At 41.4% G+C, this 27948-nt stretch overlaps 1 protein-coding gene across 1 annotated transcript; it reads left to right on the top strand.

Moving 5' to 3' along the window:
- The first annotated feature begins 44 nt into the window (after window positions 1-44).
- On the top strand, window positions 45-23643 carry POP1 (POP1 homolog, ribonuclease P/MRP subunit). Its single transcript, XM_068396835.1, has 15 exons — window positions 45-256; window positions 2771-2953; window positions 5562-5737; window positions 8151-8399; window positions 8932-9019; window positions 9332-9507; window positions 10126-10376; window positions 10507-10600; window positions 11394-11505; window positions 12478-12597; window positions 18133-18248; window positions 19553-19744; window positions 20639-20793; window positions 21631-21975; window positions 22810-23643. The coding sequence occupies exons 1-15, from the start codon at window positions 136-138 to the stop codon at window positions 23468-23470; spliced, it is 3039 nt and encodes a 1012-aa protein (XP_068252936.1). The 5' UTR covers window positions 45-135; the 3' UTR covers window positions 23471-23643.
- Window positions 23644-27948: the final 4305 nt, after the last annotated feature.

The raw sequence follows: 27948 nt of genomic DNA, 5'->3' as shown, positions 1-27948 counted from the left end.
CCACCTCCTCCCCGCCCCCCCGCATCCTCCCGCACCACGGAGAGGCCAAGCAGCCCCCGCCTGGCGCCTGAGGCCTGCCTGAGGGGCGGGTTGGTGTGACCCTCCTCTCCGCACGCTCCGCGGGCCCTGCCGAAGATGTCCGGCGCGAGGGAGAAGAAGCGGGCCAAGAAGATGAGGAACCAGCCGGCCAGCGTCACCCTTCCCGCCGAGCCGGGGCCCTTCGCTGGCGGCGGGAGCAGAGCGGGCCCGCCCCCAGGTACGGCTGGGGGACCCCCTACCCAGGGCCGGGGTGGGTGACCGCGGAAGGGGTGTCCGTCCGCCTCGGGGCCGGGTGTGCCCGTCTTCTCAGCCCCGGCGGCCGGCGAGGAACACCCCTGGGCTTCCTCCGCTGCTGTTGACTCCTTCAGCCGTGGTTCTCTTTAATACACGTTTTTCTGCATCGTCCCTTCGATTGCACGACAAATCCCTGCCCACCCGCTGCGGTTACTAGTCTTAAAGTGAATTTGACTGTTATGCCCCGTCCAGTGACCTCCCTTCTCTTTCTCTCAGGCCTGGGAGCCGCAGGAGGAGCTGGTTTAGCCCACTGGCCCTATGGTAAATGCACTGTTTTTCCATCAGGTCAGCATGCCCAACCAATTTGCCTTTTGGCGCTTGTGGCTCCTGTATCTATGGAAGAGTATTGGCAGGAGGCAGCAAGGCATTTCCCTAACGTGGCAGTGTTGCTAGGTCATTGCTGGAACATTTTGTACACAGGTAACCTTTGCAGCTGAAGGATCCTGTCAACCTGTGTGCCAGATGCTTATTTTGTCTGTGTGTTTCGACCTGCATCACGTATGCTTCAACTGGACTTTGATTTCCACACCCACACCCCCCCTCCCATTTCATGTTTTTATTTTGTTACTTATATTGTGTCTGGGGGAAAAAAAAAGGCAGATATGAGAGCAGGGCCTGTTACTCTGAGGCTTTCAGAAGTTGATGAATTGCATCTTTGTGGTTGAACAAAAAAAATGCTGAAGTGTCAGTGTATATGTAGGTGATGGAGAGTTCCTAAGCAGACAGAATGACATAGCAAATTATGCTCAGCCCTATCTGAAGATTTTTGAAGATCATTACAGGAGTACTGCCAGATTAAACAGATTTTTCTAACTTTATTTGTAGCAGGGAACTTCTAAGATTACGTGGTTCTGTTTTTCTGTAGTGTTAGTGAGTATCTCGGTTTTATAGGGCTATTTTGTAGAAACAGGAAAGAAAAAATATAAATAGGAGTTATAAAAGTATGGATCTACATAGTACCTGAAATAATTTAATTTTTCTGTAGGTATTAAGTCAGTCACAGTCTTTTGAAACACTCTTCCATCTTCTTATTGAAATAGTTAGTTCCTTCATTCTTAGGCTAACTTGCTAGTGAAAGGGTGTTTTTATGATGCGAGTTAATTGCTGTCCAGTTGCCCTCCCATGATTGACTTGTACTGTAGGTTTACACAGATCTGCTGACTGAGGCAGCATCCATCTCTCTCTCCCAGCTATTTCCTTCTCACCTTCACCTCATTGTCTGGACAGCGCTGCTCTCAGCCGTGTGGAGAACCCAGATCAGGGAGTTATTCCACATAAAAAGTAACTTCTGTTTCCACCCCAAATTGTTTTTTCATCTGAATTACTGCAGTTGGTGTGTGGTTGCATCAGGGCTGAAACAGCATTGCTGCTGAACATAAAACTTCAGCTTCATGCTTATTTGAAATGGAAAAAGGAGGTTCCTTGGCATGTTAAGCTCACATAAAGTGAGGCTACTGGAGGTGGAGCTGCTCCTGGCTGTCCCTCATGCCAATTATAGCATTTTTGGGATAACGTGATAGGCTTGTTTAAGAAGCTGATCAACCTGAAAACTGATTTTTTTAATCTCTTACTCCATTTCTCCTGATGTACATGTTGATTTTCACTAGACGAGCTCCCTGAAATGTATGGCCCCTTGTTCCTTCAAGCACTCATCTTGATGCATTGAGGGGGGGTGATGGGAATGACTGTTTTGGCCTTTTTTAGTCCAGTTATCCAGCATGAGCTGCCTGAGAACCAGATCTCAAGTTGTACTAGAAATACTAACCAAGACTTAACTGAATAGGTTGAATATAAACTAATCTTTAAATACATTCTTCAAAGCCCTCTTAAACTTGAAGTACTGTTAGGTGCTTATCACTCTTGAATGGTATTGCAGTACCTTAGGAAGCTTACTGTAAGCTTTAGTTATTTAATTTCAATATTGGTTTAAATGCCTGTACCAGGAAAGTATCTTACTGCACCAACATACATGTATCATGCTTACCTTATTTATTGCTGTAACAGAAATACATGTCAGTGAGACAAGAATACATTTGCTTATGGGAAAAAAAATCTAGTGGCAAGAGGGAAAAATATTAACTTTGCTGGTTTGGTACTAAAACCCTGACTAGGTAATAGTAAAAATCACTGCTGGTGTTGTGTAGACTGATTTGAGTCAGGTCTTTCCTGTTGGGTCTGATGGAGTATTGGAGGCAAAGTCTGGATTGGGTGCCATTTTCAGAATGTGCAAAAGTTATTTAATCTACTGCAGGCATGTTTATTTCTTCCTATAAAAAAGAATAATTCTTCTGATTTCTGATGGCTTTTTTCAGGTACATATATTAAATAAAATGGAAGAATGCGCAGTGCAGTCTTATGAGGAAAGACTGTGTATAGTTATCAGTTACTCAGACTGCTTTGCATTTCTGTTACCTCTTTTCATCTCTAAACCTTCCAGGAGATGTTCGTCCTGAGCAGCAGTATCAGCAGCATAAATTTTCGAATCAGTCATCTGGGCCTTCTCACAGGAAAGACCAGTATTTACCAAAAGGGCAAAATAGAGGAGAGAGAGGCAGAGGAAGAGGAGGATGGCAAGGAGGACACCAGAGTGTTTCTGACGAAATGCCGAAATACATAACAGGTTTGTATATAAGAAAAGGTCACAATTTATATGTCTAGGGCAACTTGCTGGTAATTAAGTTTGCTGTCTGTCTTTGTTTTTGTGCAAGAGCAAAAATTAGAACTGATGCTATGTTCTTCTGTTTTTCCTGATTTTCTCTAAAATACAGAAGTAGTTGGGTACTTGAACGAATGACCAGCTGTTGTTCAATGAGTCCTTTCAGACTTCTGAGTTGAAAAGTTGCACTTACTTGTAATGAGGGATATGCATTTTGCTTTCTGTTTGCCAGCAAAATGAGTACTGACAGTCATCTGCTTTTAATGTAGCCAGTGAAACTGTTTTTGCCCATCATGTGAGTTAAAGACAACTTCTTATCTAACAGAACGTTTATTTTGGAGAGCAGATTAACTTTTCAAAATGTGGCAGTGTTCTGATAGTAGATACGCTTCCATAAGCATAAAACAAGACCAACCTCTGGATTTTTTATTTGGTCATTTTAAAACAGTCTGTAATATGATTACTGCTTCCTTTTTTACCATGCTGAACTTTTTTTCATCTCTCTGAATACCATCTGAAACATGTCCCTTATGAGGAGAGGCTGAGGGAGCTGGGTCTCTTTAGCTTGGAGGAGACTGAGGGGTGACCTCATTAATGTTTATAAATATGTAAAGGGCAAGTGTCATGAGGATGGAACCAGGCTCTTCTCAGTGACATCCAATGACAGGACAAAATATGAGGAAAAACTTCTTTACAGTGAGGGTAACTGAACACTGGAACAGGCTGCCCAGAGAGGTTGTGGAGTCTCCTTCTCTGGAGACATTCAAAACGCGCCTGGACGCGTTCCTGTGTGACATGATCTAGGTAATCCTGCTCTGGCAGGGGGATTGGACTAGATGATCTTTCGAGGTCCCTTCCAATCCCTAACGTTCTGTGATTCTGTGATTGCTGCTCTAATTTAATAAAGTACGTAATGCAAATGGACTTGGTGCCCTGGTTTCGCTGGGATAGAATCATAGACTCAACTTTCTGTTCAGGAAAGCTGCATTTTTGAGAAGACTGCAGCACCCGATATGGTGGGAACAAAGTTGATAAGACACTTTGTTTTAGTTTGTGGCCAGCCATGGTATGCAGGTTCCCATGGTGATCAAGGCCATTAGCAGTTTCAAGTTAGCTAGGTGCTAAAGCTAGGAGTTTGCTGGGGACGGCTCTTCTCAATGCTTGCCATCCCTGGAGGGTCTCGCCCATCGTTCTGCTCCCGAGGCCTGCTCTTCGTCGCGCTTTCACTGGAGCTGTGGTGCTCGCAGTGTTTGACATCTGGCATTCACTGCTGGGAGTGCGCAGCTCACAACCACTATATGGGCTGAGTATAACTGTGTACTTTATAGGAGCATTAGTATTAATATTAGTTCTTTTTATTATTGTTAAATCTGTTTCCATTTCAACCCATGGGTCTTCTTTCCTTTCCCCGATTCCCCTTCTCAGCTGGGGAGGCTTCACTGGGTGATAGAACAGCTGGCTATTGTTTAGCTCTGGATGTGGGCTAAATGGAGACAGTTGGTTATACCACAGCTTTCAGATTCATTCATGTCCAAGTATTTGCTTAACCATATCTGTAAGCTTCAGAATATCTAATGAATTGAAATTTTTTCAGTAATATTTTTATTTACTTTTATCTCAAGAAGTTGTTAGAATGGTGTACTAGGAGTACTCTGCTGAAATTCAGTAATTGCAGTAATTTTGCAGAGGGGTCTGGACAGGTTAGATAGATGGGCAGAGACCAATGGCATGAAGTTCAACAAGGCCAAGTGCCGGGTCCTACACTTTGGCCACAACAACCCCATGCAGCGCTACAGGCTGGGGGAAGAGTGGTTGGAAAGCGGCCTGGTGGAAAAGGACCTGGGGATATTGGTGGACAGCCGGCTAAACATGAGCCAGCAGTGTGCCCAGGTGGCCAAGAAGGCCAGCAGCATCCTGGCTTGTATCAGGAATAGTGTGGCCAGCAGGACTAGGGAAGTAATTGTCCCCCTATACTCGGCACTGGTGAGGCCGCACCTTGAATACTGTGTCCAGTTCCGGGCCCCTCACTTCAAGAAAGATGTTGAGGTTTTGGAGCAAGTCCAGAGGAGGGCGACCAAGCTGGTGAAGGATCTAGAGGGTCTGACCTATGAGGAGCAGCTGGGGGAACTGGGATTGTTTAGCCTGGAGAAGAGGCTGAGGGGAGACCTTATTGCTCTCTACAATTACCTGAAAGGAGGTTGTAGTGGGGTGGGGGTTGGCCTCTTCTCCCAGGCAACTAGCAACAGGACTAGAGGACACAGCCTCAAGCTTCACCAGGGGAGGTTCAGGTTAGACATTAGGAAAAATTCCTTCACAGAAAGAGTTATTAGGCATTGGAATGGGCTACCAAGGGGGGTGGTGGAGTCACCATCCCTGGAGGTGTTTAAGAAAAGACTAGATGTGGCACTTAGTGCCATGGTCTAGTTGACACAGTGGTGTTAGGTCAAAGGTTGGACTCGATGATCCCAGAGGTCTCTTCCAACCTAGTTGATTCTGTGATAGTTTACGTACAGTGTCCCTTTCTTTGATTTTTGCTGTTTGTCATGCTCTGATGCAGTTCTTTTTATTCCAGTGTCTACCTTTGCTCAAGCTCGTGCTGCTGAGATGAATGCCATGTTGAAAGCAGTTGCGCAGAAGTCTTCAAACTCTCTAGTTTTCCAGACTCTACCTAGGCACATGCGAAGGCGAGCTATGAGTCACAATATTAAACGCCTACCGAGGCGGCTCCAAGAGATTGCCAGGAAAGAGGTATAAGTGCATTTTATAGTATTTGACTATAGTATCAGACAACGTAGTGGACGTAGCTAATGCACAGTGTTCAACTGTATATTTATTAATGTGCAGACCTGATCTTACCTGCAAAACTTCCCTGCGTACGCAGGTTCTCAAACTTTGACTGACATTCAGATTCAAAATGCAGGAACACCTGAGTTTTAGATGGTAGCTCAAGTAGATCTCACTAACCACTTGACTTTGTGATTATTGGACATCTTGAAAAGTTATTAAAGTAGTGTTGATAAAAGGATCCACTGCGGGAGGGGCTGTTCAGGCAGTGCATTGGTCCCAGGTGATCCAGGAGCCCTTGATAACTCCTGTCTGCCTTGCACCCTACCACAGCTGTCATGTGTGACCCTGCTGGCCTCAAGCCAGCATAGCCCATTCATGACCAGCACAGTGGTTCATGTGTTGCAGCTCAAACGTGGGAGGTACACTGGAGTTGTTGGCAGGCTGCATGCAGCTTAAGACTTACTAATTGACTATTCCTAGTTGCTCATGAAACTCTCTCATTTTGTGGCAGTATCTTAGTGTTTAGTCAGAACGGTCCTGTGGAGTTACTGGTTCCTTACCCAGTGTGGCCTTCCTGTGTGTTTAAAAAAAAAAAATATGAAAAAATTTGTTCAGCAGGATTTTATTGTGAAATGATCTGTCTGATCTTTGGCATTGATCGCTTTATCGTCTCTAGACACTTAAAGTGATCAAGTGAGTTTGCTTGGCAAGTTTTCTATGTATTAAGGTTGACTGATTAACATATTTCTTGCATTCTTTTTTCCCTTGCATTGTCTTTTTTAAGTTCTTCGAGCCCTTACCCCCTCCACCCTGAGTTCCTGAAGATAATTGTTCATGATTCAGAAATTGCTTTGGGTACTTCCAGACATGTTCCTTAGAGTGTGTTTTATTGCATCTTCATAACCTGTATCTCTTCTTTTACTGCTGTGACTGGCATTCTTTTTTGCTTTATTAGTCATGACAAGAAGTGCAATTTGGCCTGTTTTCTGAGAACTGAAAGAAGAAGACCTGAGCTGTTTTGCACAGTTAGTTATGTGCTCTATCCTTGTTAAATAATCTAGATTTCTCTAACGTTTATCCTTGGTTCTCGTGTCCTGCTTTTTTAACTCCTTTCACATCGTAGCCTTTCTAAATTCCCTGTACATGCTCACGTTTTCTTCCATCCTTGTTGCCACTCCTTGTGTGATTCTCGGATTTCTGAGATTATTTAATTGGCCCTGGTACAGCTGTATTTCTTCTGCTATGTTTTCTCTCCTCAGGTGTTTTACTGTAGTTTGTGTGTTTGCACAGGCTGTTTTGTTTGATCTTTTCTTGCAGCTTGTCATATCTCCTGAGCTATTTCCTTTTGTAAAGGTTCTGCCTATTACTTTTCAGTGTTTGAAGTCGACTTGTTCGAAGTTAACTGTTCCAATTCCGCTACATTTTCTTGCTTTTTTCTTAGATCCTTTATCATGACCATTTTCATCCAAACATTTACGTGGACCATCTCTTACCTCTTCAGAAGCTTAAAGACATGTTTTTCATCTACAATACCACATCCCTTTTTCTATAATTGTCTTTCTGAACCAATCATTCACATACCATTGATCCAGTGGCTTATATTGGCTACTGTGTGGTGGTATGATGGGAACATATTTTAGTTTTTTGTGCATTTCTATTTTGATGTCATGGGTTGCTTCAGTGTTTTCTTTGCTCTTGGTAGTGATCTTCTAGCATTCTCATTCCTTTGCTATTCTTATAACCGGTGGTCTGTTGTCAACTATTCCTTGGTGAGCTTACAAAGGACATCCTAAGAATTTTTTTGTCTTATAGTCCATATTTCTTTCTACCACTTCTCTTCACAAAAAGACAAATCAAACATTGATTGGGAGAGTCAAACCTTCCTCGCCAGCCATGCATTCACCCATAATAATTCAGACCTTATCAAGAATTTGGTCAAGACATCACCACAGTCCTTTCTTGTTCCCTTCTACACGTAGAATCCTTATGGGCCTACCTGGCAGTCTGAGAGTCCATACTGCTTCTTTACAAGCTCAAATGTCCAGGTGTTCCTAATGTCACATGTTCATATTGATGTTGGGCAAAAACTTCACACAGGAGGTAGCAGATCTTACTGTTCACTGATAAGGTTCTGAATGTGTGGAGATTTTGTTTTGTCTGTGGGTTCCAGTCAACACTGATGCACTTGTGTGGATGGGGATTGTGTATAAAGTTTCAAAGTGTTAGTTAGCCTCAAGAATTATGGCGAACTAACATCAGAATAAAGTATAACTTCATGCTAGTGCTTCCTGTATCCTTACATATGTCAGCCTTTTTCTTCTACAGAAGTTTGTCCTTTTGAGAGTTACTTCAATATCCTCTCTTTTAAAAACAGGCAGAGAAAGCTGTACATCAGAAAAAAGAACAGTCAAAGACTAAATGCCGCAAAGCTAGAAGACGCCACATAAATTTGGTAGCAGAGTTTAATCGCAGGCAAAGAAAGAATATTTGGCTGGAAACGCATATTTGGCATGCAAAGAGATTTCATATGGTAAAGAAATGGGGATACTGTTTAGGAGATAGCCCTACGGATAAGAGCTACAGAGCTTGTTACCGAGCCATGACAAAACACTGCCTTCTTCAGGTACCACATTTACGTCTTTTTTTATTTGTTTTCTTTGTTATTTTGCCAAGGTGATGTGGTCAACTGGTCAGTTATAATGAATATTTCCGTCTCTTTGAAGTACTGTTGTGTCAGCTGTTAATAACTGCTAAGTATGAAATGAGTGATTTCATAAGTGTAATGAAGGGTGGCGAGTATCAGAGAGAAGATGAACCTGTAGAAGAGTCTTACGGTAACTGTGACTGAAATGCTGCATCTTCAGTCTTCTCAACAGCCAAGAGATTCAGTGAATTCCTGCATCATCTTCCTGAACAGGATGCTATTGAAGACAGGTGCTTTGTTCCATGCTTTTTTTGGTCTGTTGGTTTGAGAGACAGGTTGGCCCTCAAATGCGAAATGCGTGACAGCTCTCCTATAACTAACAATTTCAAGTTAAAAAAAGAAAACTGAAAAATTACTACTTCAGTGTAATTTGTGAAGCTCTGCCTGGTCCTTCCTTGCCAGGCTCCCTTTCAAGAGTTATTCTCACTATACCACTATCCTGTTGTTTCAGGACTTATCATATTATTGTTGCCTGGAGTTGACTGGTAAAGAGAATGAGCTTCTGAAGCAACTTGCTCGAATATGTAGCATTGACACAGGTAAATTTTATGTAGTTCAAAAGAAAGTTAAGATTCTGAATAGGCAATAGGATGAGCCATCCTTTTCCTTTTTTAATATCCTACCAATCTCAATCATAGTAACAGAGTTGATACTGAGTTGTGATTTGGTTGAAAACTGATTAAAATGTCTCATACTGGGACTAGGTATTCTTATTTTCAGTTGCTTATTAATAAACTAATTGTAGTACATGTTCTTTCTTTGATACTGTCCCAGCAGCCAAACTGAATTTCAATTTTTTTGTTTTTAAACAAGAGATTATTTTGTTTTTCAATAAGTATCATCTTCTTTAGGATTAACATTTGAAGAGGCTTGTTGTCTGTCTGGAAGATTCGAGGGTTCCCTGAGTCTTTACCGAGCAGATCGCTATCCTGAGGATATGCTTGGTCCCGTTACATTTATTTGGAAACCCAGGGATGGGTCTGAAAACAGGCAGTTGTGGATCTGGATGCATCCAGCCCTTAAACAGGTATTTTTTCTCTGCAGTTGAACTCTGGTTTCTTTATGCATTGTACATTTTTAATGCTGAAGATAGATACCTTCTGAAAGGTGTAGAAGAGCTAGTTATAATACATGGCTTTAGGAATTAAAAGTTGGAAGACTGTTTCTGCTCTAACAATACTTACGTTCTGCATCTTATTTTTGTAAAGCTTGTACAGAAGGTGCATGCCTCTAATCTGTTTTAGTGTTTGAGCTTGTTAAGTTTTCTAGTGTCGCTTGCTTCAGGATACATTTGCAATATGATGTTGCTTGATTCACATCCTTCCCACTGGCACCCCCAACAGGCTGTTCAGTCTCATCACAGATTATCATAATCTTATACTTAGCTATGAACTTAAAAAAAAATAAAGTAAAATTTTGTGCACCGGCAATTTTTCTTGTATTAATTTGAGTGAGAATAAATTCTTAGCAACATTCAGTATTACTTTCAGCTCTTGATAGTAAGCCCTGGAGTTCAGCAGAATGAAGTTTATTCCCTTAAATCCGTATAGGAAAATAAAGTACTAGAGTGTAATTCTTAAAACAGTTCTTAAGCTTTGTAATGCACTGCTTATCATTCTAATCCAAACTTTTAATTTTTCTTAAGGACATACTGAGGGAGTTAAAAGCAATTTTTCAGTGTTCAGAGCCTGAAGAAATGTATATTCCTGAGCCTGTTACAACATCAATTCAAGAGGAAAAACAAATGGATGTTGTTCTGAGCCATGGCAAGAAAAGAAAGAAGGAGGATAAGGAAGGAGAAAAAGCTGTGCCAGTGAAAAAAATAATTGGTGATGGCACTAGAGATCCATTCCAGTCCTACTCTTGGATCTCGCAGACTACTGGCATTGTGATCAGGTTTGTTCATAGCAGAGTCAGAAACTGTAACCCTTAACCAGTTAATATAGCTGAATTCTGGCTTAACAGTAGTGGGGAAAATTGTGTGTTGTATGATTGTACATTCACCTGAAGTTTTCCTCTGTTCCAGTGACAGAACTATGGAGATTCTCAGATATCGGCTGATCGGCCCATTATCACACTCGGTCCTTACAGAGTCCTTGAAAGCTGCTTCTCTCCAAACAGTAAGGAAATTGGAAGTTTGGATATTACTATAAATATGATAAGATTTCTAGAATATGCAAGCTTGTTTTTGCTAGAAAGAATCGTAAACTATCTAGCCTTACTTATTATAAAGGCTAACCTATGTATTTCTACTCTGTTAGCTTCTCTATATTGAGCCACTTGACTAACGCTGATCTCAGGAAGAACTCCTATCTGGATTTTGAGTGGGGGTAGGAAGAAAATAGAAGCAATGGTGCTGTTGAGCAGGTTATGTAGTTTCTGCTGTAGTGATGTATTGTGCTGTGAGAGGTCCAGAATAATTCATATTCTCTTTGACAAAGCATAGATCATGTCTCTTGAGCAATGAGCTAGAGCACCTAGAGCTAAAGGCAAGGCATGTAGGGTATAGAAAACTTCTGTGTTTTCATTCAAATATGCGATTTCTCCAGGATTTAGTATTTTGTCCACCTCTTAGCACATAGCATCACTGTGGTTTTAATGGGGTTTTTTTTGTCTCTTGCAGCAAACATGATGAGGCCATGAAATCTGTGGCTTTCTGTAAGAAATAATTAACAACAGAATTAGGAAGCGTTGTGGATTGCTTTGTTTATTTTTGGAACACGGCTGAACTGAACAGCTTGTTGGGGATTACTGTATGATGGAGTACAGGAATAGACTGCATCAGGAAAAAATTATTTTCATTTGAAACTTGAAGAAAGCAACCATAGTGATTAAGGCAAACTGAGAGTGAATTCATACTGATAGAAAATACTGAATGAACACTTGAGTTTAATTAGATGTGTTGTTTTCCAGGAGATGGCGGATTCAGAGACAGAAATGAATAACTGGTGGGTAGAAAACTGCAACGATTCTGAAAAAGTATCTCTTCATCAACGTCAAAGTGCTATCTTTGAGCTATTAGAAGGTATTTGGGTGTGGTGGGTGCTATGGGAGGAAGGGAAAAACTCTTAAAGTCTAGTGTTAAAACTGGCATGCTAACAAGTTGACTTCAATTTGGAAATGCTTATTTTTCACTTGATAAAGAGAGTGATGCCATTGAGCATGTGCTTAGGTAATTACCATGGCATGTCGAAGATTTCAGAAATGTTACATTAACTTTTTTAAGGAAATTTTAATCCTATGTGTAGTCCAAACTCTTAATAGATCAGCTGAATCTTGTTTCTTATTTTCATGAACTTAAGATTTGAGATTGCTGATGGATATACAGTCTGACATACACTCTCACTCTCTCCCCCCATACACACCAAATTAAAGCAATAAGTCGTACTATACCTCCACAGATAAAATGATAGGCTCCTACCCAAAGTGAAAGTATTACATCTTGCTTTATATATTTTTCTTTCTAATGAACAATTGTATATTTGACTGAGTTGTAAAGTATCATAAAGTTAACAACATCTCCTCACTTTCTAGTGCTGAAGCAGGTAAGGAACTGGCTTTGGTAGATCTCACACTATACTCGAGCTATCCAGTGTGAGGCAGTTAAGCAGAGATGAGGTAAAACTTTTAAAAAACATTTTTTAATTTCCTTTCTTTGGAAGACAAGTATAAAGCAAAGGTTGGTTGTTCTTTAAGAGATGTGCCAAGTGTAAAGGATGAATCGAGTCTGTAAGTTGTGAGAGTGACCTCACTCCTATGCTAAGCATAAATGTAATGGCAAACTAAGTCTTATGCTGCTATGTTGTCTTTTGTTACTGGACATTTAACAAGCATTGGTGAGTTTTCAAAACATGTTAAATTCAGTACTCTGAATTGCTTCTCTGGCTTAGAGCAGTGTCACATCCCTGCAGGCAAAGATGCACAAAATAGTAGTGCAGAAAATGATGACAACTTAGTAGGTGGTTTCATGGCAGTGTTCATCTGTGTATTTTTAAAGGGCTAAGTTCACCATCAGAAATGCCACCAGGTACAATACTGGGCCTCGCTGTTGGAGATCCTCGAGTGAATTTGCCAAAAAAGAAGACAAAAGCCATGCCAGACTTTGAAAAATACCAAGGTAAAACGCCTTGCTTATATTGTGCTTCTTGTGGAACTGCCAAGGGCAAGAGATTCAGTTTCTCTCTATGCTTTTGTTTTCATTTACTGTCATCTTCTACTGATTGTCTCTTGCTGTTTTCTTCTAGCATTTCATAGAATTATAGAATTGTTGGAAAAGACCTAAAATATCATCAAGTCCAGCCATCGACCCAGTGCCACCATGTCCGCTAAACCATGTCCTGAATGTTTTCTTCCCCTTCCCACAGCCCCTGACAGAACAGAAACAGCTTGAAAGTTGCATGGGTTTTAGAACAGTAATTGTGAGGGAGGGACATGCACCAAAGCTGGTCTTGTGCTCAGTGGAAGCCTCTGTCTGACCATACAGATGATCCAGGTTCGAATCCTGGCAAGGCCAACCAGGTGCTAAAAGCTACTTAGTAAGTTTCTGTTTGGTGTTTACTCTTCCTGATGCTGTTTATCTCTCCAAGAAGATATCATAGTCCTACAATGATGAAAGTTTCAATTCCACTGAGAAAAAAAAACCCTTTCCTTTGCAAGATTAGCATTTTAGATGGCCAAGTTGCTGGTTATGTTGAAAAATCAAAGATGCATGCATGACTTCTGAAACTTTCATTTCAGTGCTGACTTACACAACATTTCAGTGCAAAACTCAAATTCAGTTGGATTTGAATGTCCTTGAAAAATGTGCAAGAGCGCATACCATATACAATGGGGTTTGTGTACAGTGCTGTGTAGGCATTTCCAGTTAGAAATCTAATATGAGAAACATAATAGCCAGCTAGCAAACAGTAGCAAATAGGACAAGTTGAAGACTCCAGAGACTTGAAAATACTTCATTTCCTTGGTGGTGTGTTTGCAAGATGATAAAATAATCTAGCCTTACCTTTCACTTAAATCAGGTTGAAGACCTGTTTCAGTTACTGTCTTTTAGCTCTCTGCACAACTGTTACTTGGATTTTCTTACATCCTCCTGTTCTACCCTCTGTATCCAGAACAGCCTTTCTCCTATTAATTAGTTCTGCTCAGCTAACTTTCTCATCATTAATGTTCCTGTTGGAAATGCTGCAACATACATGACCTCTACTTTGGTTTCTTTCCTGCTGAGAAGTAAGGTGAGCTGTGTAGCACTTATTTACAGATACTGGTTTGAGCTGTAAAGGAGTAAGTAACTACAAGAAGTAATTCGGCCCCTTCATTCTGCTTGTCATGTCTGTGAAGATGTGTTCAAGAAGGCAAGATCAGCAGAAGGCATCTAGGCATTGGAAATGTCTCATTCAAGTGCATTTAGTGCCTGGTGTTTTTGAAAGAAAATGTAAAATTGCATATGCATTAATAAAAGGAAGCCTAGACATAGTCAGTTATTGTGCAGAATGTATTTCATGTCTAATGTGTTCTCTCTATGAAAGCATTATGCTTTCTTGCCACTATTTAGTGTTTCAGGACCCATTATAAGGTATTCCTGAATTCTGTCAGCTTAGTTTGTAATCTCCTTGGAGTGTGGGGTCTTGTTTCATATTTCACTGCCTCTCTACACTGATTGGATTTATTCCTTTTTCCTGTAAGCCTCCTTGATTGCCTGGCAGGTTTGCAGGAGTTAAAAGATCAGTTTGATCAGATATGAAGGAGAACCTGTTGAAGGCTACTCAGTATGAAAGGATCACCTCTAACTGAATAAGTGTGTAAGCCACCAATGGCAGAGTGAGGAAATGCAACACTACATACTGATTCTGGCATTGTGCTCCTCCCCAGGACCCTGTTATCGGCCACCCTTGGAGTCAGATTACTGAAATATCCAGCAAGAATTTAATCAAAGCAACATATTTCCAAAAGATTATTCTGATTTGATTTAGCATTTTTGCCATAATTTTTCCAGTCAGTTCTCTCCCTTCATTCTACTGGTTCTTTTGCCAAGAGTGACCCAGGAATGGAAACTATCCTCTTCAATATTTTGAAGGGCAATTTGTTTAATCGAAAAAGGAAGGAATTTAATCATGGCATATAGTATATGTCACTACAGCAATAGTATTACCAACATTTCCACAGTAACACCCACCCAAAAAAAAAGTTAGACTTCTCTAAGATCTGTAATTCCATTGGGTGGTATTAATTTGCCCCTTCTGTAAGAAGAAAACTTTTTATGAGCCCTGTAACTAGATAGCTTTCTGAGCCTTGATTTTGATGTAACCTTACTCGGATGTGGTAATGTAGTGAGCTGATCTTTAAGAAATTTTAGTAGTCCTTCATTAGCCTTAATGGCATGTCATGTTGATTGAGCAATAAAAAGGAACCCTTGCCATATTCCACTTTTTTCCCCTGTTTGCTTCCTGGACATTCAAGTACTATTAGGATTACTATTAGTACAATTGAAATGGCACTGTGTGTGTAGGCGGATTCTGTATGTGCTTTAGCCTCTCTTGTTCTTTATTGTTGTATAAAAGCTGACTGATTCTCTTAGGAAATCTTTACTAATTTAAAGATGCGTTGTTTGTCAAATGAGTGAATAGTTTAGGTAAGTTACAGCCGTCATCTTTACCTGTGGATTGTCATACATGCAATCTGTGAAATGATACACATCTATCCATATCCCTTTTTTTTTCCAAATGCTGTTCTAAGATATGCCTGTGTAGTTTTTCCCCATGTGAGTGACATACTAACAAATCAAAGGTAATTTCAGTCTTTCCCATTTACTCTCACTCCTGAATACATATGCATGTGTGCAAGCTGTGTGTTACAGACACGTGCTGATGGGATTTAATCAAAGAACTGCCCTCGTTTCTTCAGGCTAGAGGATAGAATGTTTGTGAATAAATCACTTTTCACTGCCTTCTCAGCAGGTTTATGCCTTCTGGAAGTCAAGGCTCCCAGTAAGCAGTGAGTGCATACATGACTGCAAATTAGTGCTGTTCTTTTATCCATTTTAAAGTATGCTTCTGACATTTTTATATGCTTTTACTGTCTTCTATGGGAGAATGCAAATTCCACTGCCTTAAAAACTTCTCAACGTGGAGTATGGTGGAGCTTTTAAACAATCAGTGAAGGAGAATGCAACATGAAAGATAAGTGAGCTAAAGTTTCTTCTTCAGACACAGAGCCTGAGTCCTTGCCTGTAAACGCACCTTTTGCAGAGGTTTAGGTATCTGGCATCAGTTGTCCTGGTATGCACCCGTATGTACATACAGCTCTGAAACTGCTCCCTAGCAGTGCTTATAGTTTTGCTTTTCCTGCTGTTTCCTCACAGAGGGAAGGAAAAATTTCAAATAGAAGAAGTCTAACTCTTAGGCCTGTCTTCTAAGACTGTTAAGATCATCAGCTACACAAATCAGAACAACAGCTTGAAATGGAACAAAACCTTCCTTTGCCTGTATTGTCTAAGCACCAACCATTGATAATAGCAGAAGCAGATAACGTGCTCATTGTCGCTGAGCTTTGTGTGCTTAGTAACACAACTGCCTATCTCCTATACTAGCTTTAACATCTTACTTCCACTGTCATCAGCAACTTGCTCATCTGTAGGGTTATTTCCCCAGCAGTCTTAAAATGTGGACTGAAGAAAACAGGAGAGAGGTAAGAAATAAAGAGAACTGGTGTGAAGATTTGGGATTATGATTTGAATTATAGTATGCTTAGTAGAGAGATTAAATTCTCCAAGTTCAATGGGGATCAAGGAGAAAGAACGTACCAAACAGAGAAGGATATTTTAAGGTAGTGAGTGGGATATTGGATGGACTGTGGTGATGGACAGAGACTGACTTAAAAGGGCTTTCTAAAGTGGAAAAAAAAATACTCATGCCATTATAGAGTATAGGAATTGTAAAGAACTCCAAGAATATGAAAGGGATAGACTGCCTAAACTGTGGTAACAGAAAGAGGTGGTAAAAACAAAAATTTAGAGGAAGTTACAGTGAATAATTTATAGTTGAAGGAACTAGAACATGTTTAAATAATTTAACGTAAGGAGATTCTGGAGTTCATGAATGTTTTCTGTATGGAAGATAAAAAGTCACTTTCCTTACCTTACGTTTGCTTGTAATTATGTGCCCTTCACCCTTGGCTATCTGTAAGAGTTAGGAAGGAATTCCCTACCAACACTACACACAGTATTGTTGCTGTCTTTTTGTCGTTCCTTTGAGGCATTTATGTTTGCTGTATCTCTAGACAGAACGTGCTTTGTGTCTAGGAGTATTGAGCTATTTTATGTTCCTGCTCAGGTTCCTGTCCTTAATTTTTGGTCTGAGAAGGAGTTCTTCTGGCCTAATTGACAGGGAATTGGCAAGGATTTCCTTTTTAGTTTTATCGTTCTTAATATGAAGGAAAGACACCCTAATCTGATAATTTCTTTAGTATTTCTTCCTCTCATGTAAATGTAACTCATCAGCAAGAATGCATAGCAAGCGTCAGCTTAACGCCATCAAACTGTCAGGAGTGCTGTCATATTTAATACTTCTTTTGAACGATTTTGCAACTCTCAATAATGGGAACATCTTAAAGATTATAGATTTTAAATAAATAATTACTGCAATTATGTTTGGCAGTACCTATTGTATTGTTAGTACCAGTGAATAATGCATATCTTCTGTGCTCAAAATCTTTGTCAACATTAACTGGAAAAATTGGCTGAATAATCTTTTGAAAGACTAAGTGATTTAAAAAACAAAACCCAACACATTATGTTCCTTTAATATGTAAGTCCTTGTAGATGACAAAATGAGCAGCAGTCACAGAACTGTTAATACGTTTGTTGTGTAGTTTATTGGTAAGAATTATTTTATTTACAATATGGATCAGCATGCATTAAGTAGTGTACACTGAAGGCTTTTAATCCATAAATCACTCAAGGTAGGTATACATTTTCTCTGCTTTGGTTAGATTGTGGAGCTGAAGAAGAGATAGGTTATTTAATACCTCAACTATTAGTTTTAAAGCTAGAAGTTTTATGTATCTTCAGTAAGGCACACAACTGTTGATCTATGGAGACATAAGCAAACAATAGTCCCTTCTGTGAAGTGCAGAGCCTGAGAAGATCCAGAGTGGGAAACTAGGGCTAAATAAGTAGATGCATGCTAGTCATATCCATAAAAATATTTCCTGTATGTACATTTCTTAAAGGTCATCCTTGCTTCTCTTATAAGTTTACTTACGCGGACTTATTTCAAGCTTTGTAATGTTAGTTTTTCTGATTTTCACGGAACCTGTTGAGCTTCACACTCTGCTTGAAAGGCCAGATTCCACAATATTAAAGGTGGCATACTGAAGACGTAACTTACATTGCCAAAGGTGATGTCATTTGTAATAAGAAATGCCTATTCATAAGAGAATGCCAGGTTAATGCTTCTAAAACTAACAGTTTATTTCATATTTTGTATTTGGAAAAACGTGTGGTAGTAAGATATTGCAGAAGCAGTAATGCTTGTTAAGCTTTTAATGGTCTGTTTACTTAGTTGTCTGCTTATGATAGTGGAGTGGTTTTGGTAATTTGATAATTTAAGCCACAAAAATTGTTTGAATCTTATTTGAAGGCTCTCTTCTTTTGTAGATAATGATAAAGTTAGGCAGCTGTACCTGGAGGGTGTACCTGTAGACTGTGCTCACAGCTTTATCTGGGACCAGGACATCTGTAAGAACGTCACTGAACATAAAATCTCAGAGCAGGTAACTAAAAAGGTGGATTACCATGGAGAAAATGGCTAATGGTTCTTAGACTCCATAGAGTGAGACTCTTGAAACGTGTATAAATCCAAGTTTCGTAATGTCATAGTATCCAGCTGCTGAGTTGAAGTGTTTATTTTTTAGCCTTTGTGTAATGTTCGTGCACAATGACTGTTCATGATTCAATTAAAGGAAAGCTTTATTGGATTGTCTACAGGACTAAATAGTTGTAGTTCATTTATTAGAAGGATTTGGAATTGGATTTTCCTACATCACCTTGACTCATGTGCAGCAGATAAAAGGGAAGAAGTGGCATAAAGAGGCTCTGGCCGTTCACTCGTCAGTCATAGCCAGGACAATTCTCCTGACAAAAGAATCACGGAAGTTGGAAGGAAATAAATCCCTCTGGTTCTGAACTGCAGCACACTGTGTTGTGGGCGTTCTGGGCAATACCTGTGTTCTGTAGACAGCTTTAAATGTGCTGTTACAGGTTTGAAATCTGCTATTTTGACATTTCCGTTGGCGATTGAGGAGCAACCTGTAAAAAGAGGTGATAAACTTACGTCACCATTGTAATCAAAAAGAGAAAATATTTGTATGGCAGAAACATCTCTCTAAATATTCTTTTTATGAAAATTAGTTTTGTGCTCTTTCAAATTGGCTGCCATAGTGTAAAAAAAGCAGAGTACTTACAAAATACCACACCAGCGTGTAACAGTTATCAGCACAATCTTTTTGTATATAACTGTTCTTCATGCTGTCATGAAATGTAATGTTTACCTTACAAAAGAGCTGATGCAGAAGGGACATGTAAAGAGGCAGTCTGATGGTCTGTTCTTTTATAAATGTGTTCTTCATGTGATACACTGAAATACAACAACTGGTGATTGACAAAGCCTTCGTGCCAGCATGCTTTATGTGTAACTGTTTCGTGACCAAACGTTCTTCCCACCTCCGTGGATGTAGTTCAGATTTGCTCCGTGTATTGACAGACTGTCTGAAAGCACCTGTTCAGTCTAGTCTGGTGCACAAATCCATAAATATCAAGTTGCAATACTTGTTTTTACTCTGAGTTTCAGTACCTGCCCTCCGTCAAGGTCTGTGGAGGTAAGAAGGGGAGAAAAAGGGTGCTTAATACTTTTTTGTAAAAACATTTTTCAAGCCTTGATGAAGGTCAGTTCAGATGTGTAGCATATTACTAGAATATTTTTCCTAGTTATAAGCTCACCTCCTCTCTGTATCTTGGAATGGTATCTAGAGAGGGAGAAATGGTTACTAACTTCTGGGAAATGTCTCCTTGTTCTCAGGATTTAAACCATATGAGAGCTCAGTTACTGGTACCTGGATCACACCTTGATTTGGGTCCTTGTGAATCTAAGATTCCCATACTGTTGGTGCAGCAGCCAGGGAAAATGGCTGGAGAAGATCGACCAGGATGGGGGAGTGGCTGGGATATCTATCTCCCAAAGGGATGGGGCATGGCTTTCTGGATTCCTTTTGTAAGTGACTTTCATTGCAAATTGCAAGTAAATATGACAAAATTATATAATTTGGTTCAAAATAATCAATTTTAAAGAGTATACTTCACATTGTGTAACTGATTCACAATTACAGGGTTGAAATCCCGCCTTAAAAGAGGGTACATGAACTGGTTGATGACAGGCTTGGTCTTAAAATCTTAAAAATAAACAATAGCTGCCCATATCTTCTGTTTGGTGTAACTATGCCCACATGGCAATCTATAGCAGGAAATCAGAGTGGGGAGTAAGGAGAGAAAGCTGATGCCATACCTCTTTGGTTTTGTGTTTCTAAGGGCATATGTCTCTAAAGAGAAATCATTTAGTGCCTGCTGCTAATCCATTTCCAGCTTGGCTGTCTCCACCACTCTGTCAACAAATTGCTTGCATCTGATTTGGGAGAGAGCTTAAAATACAAAGTTTGCATTAGGCTTGAATACTTCTCTGATGCTATTTAGAACATCCTGCTTTGAATGATTAGATGGCAGTTTTAATGTCTTTCTGCAGTTAAATTTATGCTTTTCAATGTGCAAGGGAATTAACTGCAGTGATACCTATTGTACAGTTAAAATAAATAGGGCAGTGACTTTGTCAAAGTAATATGACATTCCTGGCAATGTACAAGATCAGAACCTGTGAAATTCTCTTCAGTTTTGTTGATAGTTTTTCAGAATTAATTTTAAAGAGCATGACAAGCATTTTTGTTGAAATGAGCATCTAGAACTGTGAAAATCATACTTATGTTTTTTGAAAGCTAAAGTGATAGACTTTCCCTTTTCTAAGGCAGTAGCTTCTGGAGCATTAATCGTTTTTTTTCAGTTAGGAACCTGGAATCAGTAGAAACATTGCTTTTTTGGGTTTTGGTTTTTATAACAGATATATCGAGGTGTACGAGTCGGTGGCTTGCAAGAGGCTTTAAAGCATTCTGAATATCAAAGAACACCCCACACTCCAAATGATTTCCCAGACTGCCAGGCGGGAATGCAGTTTGCCAAAGAACTGGAAACCAATCTTCTTGAAAAATTCAAACGGTAATATTAACTTCAAAATTGATTGCAAGAATGAAAAAAATCAATTCTGCTTAAAATATTCCCTTAATTATCTCTTGTGTTCATTTAGACTTGGACTTTATTAAGAACTTTCACTAGTGTTTTAAATCCTGATATTACAAAAAAGAAAAGAATCCTAGATGTATTTAACAGAAAAGCTCTGCTAAACAGTGCATATGAATTAATTAAAACCCTTCTGTTCCCAGAGATACGCTCAGTTATGAGGCTATAGCAAGGCTGCATAACAATAAAATAAAGCTATTTCAAGTTCCTTTAGCAGCAAATGAGGGAGGAGGTAGGAGAAGGCAAAGGCAGAATATCAAAGTATGTACTAAATGTTAAGGAATGAAGTGAATGAAGAGGTATATTTCAGTGTCCACTTCTTAAATACCAGGTATTCTGAAGTTTGTCTTCATTTTCACTACAGTAAACACAGAACTCTTGACCATGAGTAGGGGGTAGCTGGAAGTGTCCTCTGCACCAACTGGTGTTGACTTCCCTTCCAGCTAGAAAGGTGAAGTAGGAAAAGTTTAGAGGAAAACGTGGTGGTATCAGTCAGAGTAGATAAAAATATAAATATGGCTCAAAGGATGTGGTGGTCAGAAGTACAGCAGTGTTGTCTAGAAGTATAACTTCAAAATTCTTGCTCAGTGAGATTACAAAGGAAATGCATAGTTAATTTTCTCTTCGAAGTACTTGGTTTTGAAAACAGAAAACATTATTAGACCAGCAGGGCATAGTAGACAGCCTTTTGAAGTGCTAGGGACTGAATAAGGGCCCAGGAAACAAATATTCTTACCTACTTGATTTATTGTTTAGACGTCCACCTGCAAAAAGGGCAAATTATGTCAAGCTGGGTACTCTGTCCCCCTTCGTCTGTCCTTGGGGGCAGCTGACAAAGAACTGGGAAGGAAGAATGAAAGCTTCAGGAGAACTTGTTCATCCTTTTTCCCCACACCCTGAGTGCTGCGCAACTGAAGGGCATAGTTTTTGTGACCCCAAAGGTGAAGTGGTCAAAGAACCTTCCCCTGAGACTGGCAAGGTAGAGGAGACCATGGAAATAACAAGCTCTGAAGGTGTCCTAAAGACAGATGATGTGACAAGCACACAAGACTTTGGTGAGAGAGATGAAGCTATGATAACAAGTGACTTCATTGTTCTCAGGTATGTCAAAATGATACATGCATATGAGGTGTTATTTTTTTATTGGGAATTATAGAATTGGGGAAAGGAAGAGCTCAGCCTTGATTATTAAGATGAGAGAATTATTTGATCCAAATACAGTGAGGAGATTAAATAGTCTTGTTGTGGATCAGAATTTGCTGTTGAATGGAAGTCCTTCTTCTGCTTTCCCCAGCAAACTTGGTGACTAGATGAAGTACATTTCTTAAATTATCTTAAATTTAACACTTGAGTTTAGTGTGTTCTTGGAGTTGGCATATTCAGTCTGCTTCCAGGTGGATGGAGCTTTTAGAGGCTCATATCTGTGATTTTAGAACTGTTACTGTGTAAATCAGCTTGCATTCTCTTTTCTAACACATCATCACAGGTGGTTCTTGTGCTACTTAACTAAGGTCTATAAAGAAAATAGAGAATCCCCTGCATTCCAATGCAACGCATGAGGGCAGCAGCAGTGTTTGGAAAGTGCCTAAATGCAGGTCTTTCATTTTTGTGTAGTTATCAGGGGAAGAAAACATTGGCAGTTCTGGACTGCATTAATGTCACTGAAGGTTTTAGAGCATTTGTGATTTAACAAGTTTTGGGGGTTTTAACAAGTGATGTCTCCTTCTGAAAAATAGCCTTGCACATGAGTTCCACCCACCCATGTTCTTTTTGTGCTCAGGGTGATACAAATACCAACTTGGAAGGGTACAGAAAGCCCTAGGGCTTTTTTTTTTTTTTTAAATCATGCTCCTGCAAATATGCAGGGTGCTGGATTTCTGATGTACTACTTGTTAATAACTATCCTTTATGTTCATTTTTAAAAATTTTTAATAGGAGCGAGAAACTACTAATGCAGTTATCAGCCTGGTGCTATCCCAGTGCTGGAAAAGATCGGCGAGTCCGCCTTATTTCTCGACTGGGACAGAAAGAAATGACTGAAGATGTCTTTTTGCCAATGTTGATGAGCTATCCAAGGGCTCTTGTATGGGTCAACTTGTCTCTCTTGAGAAAGGGGAACCCTGAATTACATGCCATGATTTGCATCCCAACAGAAGACGACTTGCTGCATCTGAGCAAAGACAAACTTTTCTGTGGTCCTCAAGAACCCAAACATCGTGACATATTCAAGCACAAGGTACAGAAACTAAAGGAGGAGGAGAAGAAGAAGAAAAAGGATAACACGAAAGCTCTAGAAAATCACCCTCCAAGCATTCCAGATAAAGAAACAACTGAGGAGCATGAAGACCTCGTTTTTGGTCTTTGGTCAGACGCTCTCCCAGATGTTACTTCCCACTGCTCCAGAACTCTCTTGGGCTATGTCACACGAGGGGATTTTTCATTGGCTGCGGGCTGTGGAGAAGCACAGGGTTTTGTTAGCTTGACAGGGTTACTTTATATGTTACACAGCCAGCCAGCAGATAAAAAGGGGCTTGTTTTGTTAAGAACTCCAGCATCTTTACAGTACAGATTTGCAAGACTTAATATTGAGGTTTAAGTATCATTACAATGCAGTGGAATGCTAAAAATACCAAAGAATGTCTGTTTTGTCTTCTGTGGCCTTTCTGATATGTCTCAAATTTGAGGTGATTCTGAGCTCCAGCAACATCTTGAGGATTATGAAATAACTAAAAAGCTTTGCAGCATTATTCATGAAAATAATATGCAGAAACAGACCTAGTATTACTTTTGAGGTCTGCATTGCTAAGGGTTTCTAACAGTAATGCATCCATTATCATGATCTTCTTTATCTCTAAAGAAGCATATTGTTCATTTTTCACCTCAGAGCAGTGGATGCTATAACAATACACAGAAAAACATTATTTTCCTTTTAGAAATCTTTTGGTCAGATGGATTGTAACTTTCCAGTGCATTGTTCACATGTAAGTTCATGCGATCCGGGCCGGTGTATATAGCAAGTGATTTTTCCAGATTCTTCATGTCTGAATGTATGTGGCTGCAGTGGAACAGAGCTAAGTACACAAACCTATTAAGAAAGCAGAAGGGTGCTTACTTTGGTGGAGAAGCTCTGTGCTTAAATGAAATGCAAATACAGCTCGGCTATATAATCTTGAATTATAGCAACTGCAGCTCTTAAATTGGAAAGTGTATCAGTCTCTAGTCTGAGAGAGAGAACTCTATTTTTGAAAGGTAATAAGCCTTTCAGATGCAAATTGCTGTTGGTGGGTCAGCATACATTTTCTGTTAATCATAGAATGCTTTGGGTTGGAAGGGACCTTAAAGACCACCGAGTTCCAACCCCCCTGCCATGGACAGGGACACCTTTCCACTAGACCAGGTTGCTCAAAGCCCCATCCAACCTGGCCTTGAACACTGCCAGGGAGGGGCATCCACAGCTTCTCTGGACAACCTGTTCCAGTGTCTCACCACCCTCACAATAAAGAATTTCTTCCTAATATGTAATCTAAATCTACCCCCTTGTAGTTTAAAACCGTTACCCCGTGTCCTATCACTACATGCCCTTGTAAAAAGTCCCTCTCCAGCTTTCCTGTAGGCCCCCTTCAGGTACTGGAAGGCTGCTAGAAGGTCTCCCCGGAGCCTTCTCTTCTCCAGGCTGAACAGCCCCAACTCTCTCAGCCTGTCTTCATATGAGAGGTGCTCCAGCCCTCTGATCATCTTCATGTCCCTCCTCTGGACTCGCTCCAACAGCTCCATGTCCTTCTTATATTGGAGGCCCCAGAGCTGGATGCAGTACTCCAGGTGGGGTCTCACGAGAGCAGAGTAGAGGGGCAGAATCACCTCGCTCGACCTGCTGGCCATGCTGCTTTTGATGCAGCCCAGGATACGGTTGGCCTTCTGGGCTGCAAGTGCACATTGCTGGCTCATGTTGAGCTTCTCATCAACCATCATTTCCACGTCCTTCTGCTCAGGGCTACTCTCAATCCATTCTCCGCCCAGCCTGTATTTGTGCTTGGGATTGCCCCAACCCACGTGCAGGACCTTGCACTTGGCCTTGTTGAACTTCATGTGGTTCGCACAGGCCCAGTTCTCAAGCCTGTCAAGGTCCCTCTGGATGGCATCCCTTCCCTCCAGTGTGTTGACCACATTGCACAGCTTGGTGTCGTCAGCAAACTTGCTGAGGGCGCACTCAATCCCACTGTCCATGTCGCCGACAAAGATGTTAAACAGCGCCGGTCCCAATACCGACCCCTGAGGAACCCCACTCGTCACTGGTGTCCACTTTCACATCGAGCCGTTGACCATCCAGCCAATTCCTTATCCACCAAGTGGTCCGTCCACCGAGTCCATGTCTCTCCAATTTAGAGACAAGGATGACATTCGGGACAGTGTCAAATGCTTTGCACAAGTCTAGGTAGATGACATCAGTCGCTCTTCCCTTATCCACCAATGCTGTTACCCTGTCATAGAAGGCCACCAAATTTGTCAGGCATGATTTGCCCTTTGTGAAGCCATGTTGGCTGTTACCATCACCCTCCTTGTTTTCCATGTGCCTTAGCATAGTTTCCAGGAGGATCTGCTCCATGATCTTGCCAGGCACAGAGGTAAGACTGAGTGGCCTGTAGTTCCCTGGGTCTTCCATTCTTGCCTTTTTTGAAAATGGGGGTTATGTTTCCCCTTTTGCAGTCATAGAATCACAGAGTCGTTTTGGTTGGAAAGGACCTTTTAAGATCATCAAGTCCAACCATTAACCCAGCACTGCCAAGTCCACCACTAAACCGTATCCGTAAGCACCACATCTACATGTCTTCTAAATACCTCCAGGGATGGTGAGTTCACCATTTCCCTGGTCAGCCTGTTCCAATGCCTGACAACCCTTTCAGTGAATAAATTTTTCCCGATATCCAATCTAAACCTCCCCTGGTGCAACTTGAGGCTGTTTCTTCTCGTCCTATCATTTATTACCTGGGAGAAGAGACTGACACCCGCCTCGCTACAACCTCCTTTCAGGTACTTGTAGACAGCGATAAGGTCTCCCTGTGAGCCTCCTTTTCTGCAGGCTAAACAACTCCAGTTCCTCAGCCACTCCTCATAAGACTTGTTCTCCAGACCCTTCACCAGCTTCGTTGCCCTTCTTTGGACTCGCTCCAGCACCTCAATGTCTTTCTTGTAGTGAGGGGCCCAAAACTGAACACGGTATTCAAGGTGCGGCCTCACCAGTGCTGAGTACAGATCGCTTCCCTAGTCCCTCTGGCCACACTATTGCTGATACAAGCCAGGATGCTGTTGGCCTTCTTGGCCACCTGAGCACACTGCTGGCTCATGTTCAGCCGGCCATCGATCAACACCCCCAGGTCCTTTTCCACCTCTTCCCCAAGCCTGTAGCATTGCATGGGGTAGTTGTGTCCCAAGTGCGGGACCCGACACTTAGGCTTGTTGCATCTCATACAGTTGGCTTGGCCTATTGATCCAGCCTGTCCAGATCCCTCTGCAGATCCTTCCTACCCTCAAGCAGATCAGCACTCCCGCCCAACTTGGTGTCGTCTGCGAACTTACTGAGGGTGCACTCAATCCCCTCGTCCAGATCATTGATAAAGATATTAAAGAGAACTGGCCCCAATACTGAGCCCTGGGGAGCACCACTTGTGACGGGCCGCCAACTGGATTTAACTCCATTCACAACAACTCTCTGGGCCCGGCCAGCCAGCCAGCTTTTTACCCAGCGAAGCGTACGCCCATCCAAGCCATGAGCAGCCAGTTTCTCCAGGAGAATGCTGTGGGAAACGGTGTCAAAGGCTTTACTAAAGTCCAGGTAAACAACATCCACAGCCTTTCCCTCATCCAGAAAGCGGGTCATCTTGTCATAGAAGAGATCAGGTTAGTTAAGCAGGACCTGCCTTTCATAAACCCATGCTGACTGGGCCTGATTGATTGCCTGGTTGTCCTGTACGTGCCCCCTGATAGCACTCAAGATGATCTGCTCCGTAATCTTCCCTGGCACTGAGGTCAGACTGACAGGCCTGTAGTTCCCCGGATCCTCCTTCCAGACCTTCATGTAGATGGGCGTCACATTTGCTAATTTCCAGTCACCTGGGACCTCCCTGGTTAGCCAGGACTGCTGGTAAATGATGGAAAGTGGCTTCGTGAGCACTTCCATCAGCTCTCTCAGTATCCTTTGGTGGATCCCATCCAGCCCCATAGACTTTTGTGTGTTTAAGTGGTGTAGCAGGTTGCTAACCATTTCCCTGTGGATTATGGGGGTTTCATTCTGCTTCCTGTCCCTGTCCTCCAGCTCATGAGGCTGGGTACCCGGAGAACAGCTCATCTTACTACTAAAGACTGAAGCAAAGAAGGCATTAAGCACCTCAGCCTTTTCCTCATCCTTCGTCACTATGTTTCCTCCCGCATCCAATAAAGGGTGGAGATTCTCCTTGGCCCTCCTCTTGTTGCTAATGTATTTGTAGAAACATTTTTTATTGCCTTTTACGGCATGGGCCAGATAAGTTCTAGATGGGCTTTGGCCCTTCTAATTTTCTCCATGCATAGCCTCATGACATCCTTGTAGTCCTCCTGAGTCACCTGCCCCTTCTTCCAAAGCTCGTAAACTCTCATTTTTTTCCCAAGTTCCAGCCAAAGCTCTCTGTTCAGCCAGGCTTGTCTTCTTCCCCACTGGTTCGTCTTCTGGCACATGGGGACGGGCTGCTCCTGTGCCTTTAAGATTTCTTTCTTGAAGAGTGTCCCGCCTTCCTGGACCCCTTTGCCCTTCAGGACTGCCTCCCAAGGGACTCTGTCAACCAGGCTCCTAAACAGGCCAAAGTCCGCCCTTTGGAAGTCCAAGGTAGCAGTTCTGCTGACCCCCTTCCTTACTTCTCCAAGCATTGAAAACTCTACCATTTCATGATCACTATGCCCAAGATGGCCTCCAGCCATCACATGACCCACAAGTCCTTCCCTGTTTGCAAACAAGAAGTCCAGCAGGACGCCTTCCCCTAATAACAGTGGATATTTTGATTCCTTAAAACATGAGGTTATTTTTGTATGGAATGTGCTAGGATT

This window comes from Nyctibius grandis, chromosome 3 (genome assembly GCF_013368605.1).
Source record: "Nyctibius grandis isolate bNycGra1 chromosome 3, bNycGra1.pri, whole genome shotgun sequence".
Lineage (NCBI taxonomy): Eukaryota > Metazoa > Chordata > Aves > Nyctibiiformes > Nyctibiidae > Nyctibius > Nyctibius grandis.
The sequence above is the reverse complement of the archived record's forward strand: the minus strand, read 5'-3'. Positions and strand labels throughout refer to the sequence as shown.

What these genes read in the sequence shown, in the direction of transcription:
- POP1 (XM_068396835.1), top strand. Translation starts at nt 136, where the DNA reads ATGTCCGGCGCGAGGGAGAAGAAGCGGGCCAAGAAGATGAGGAACCAG. An exon ending in AAGAGATTGCCAGGAAAGAG is followed by an intron (nt 5,738 to 8,150) that starts GTATAAGTGCAT and finishes TTTTAAAAACAG; the next exon opens with GCAGAGAAAGCTGTACATCA. An exon ending in CTTCTTGAAAAATTCAAACG is followed by an intron (nt 20,794 to 21,630) that starts GTAATATTAACT and finishes TTTATTGTTTAG; the next exon opens with ACGTCCACCTGCAAAAAGGG.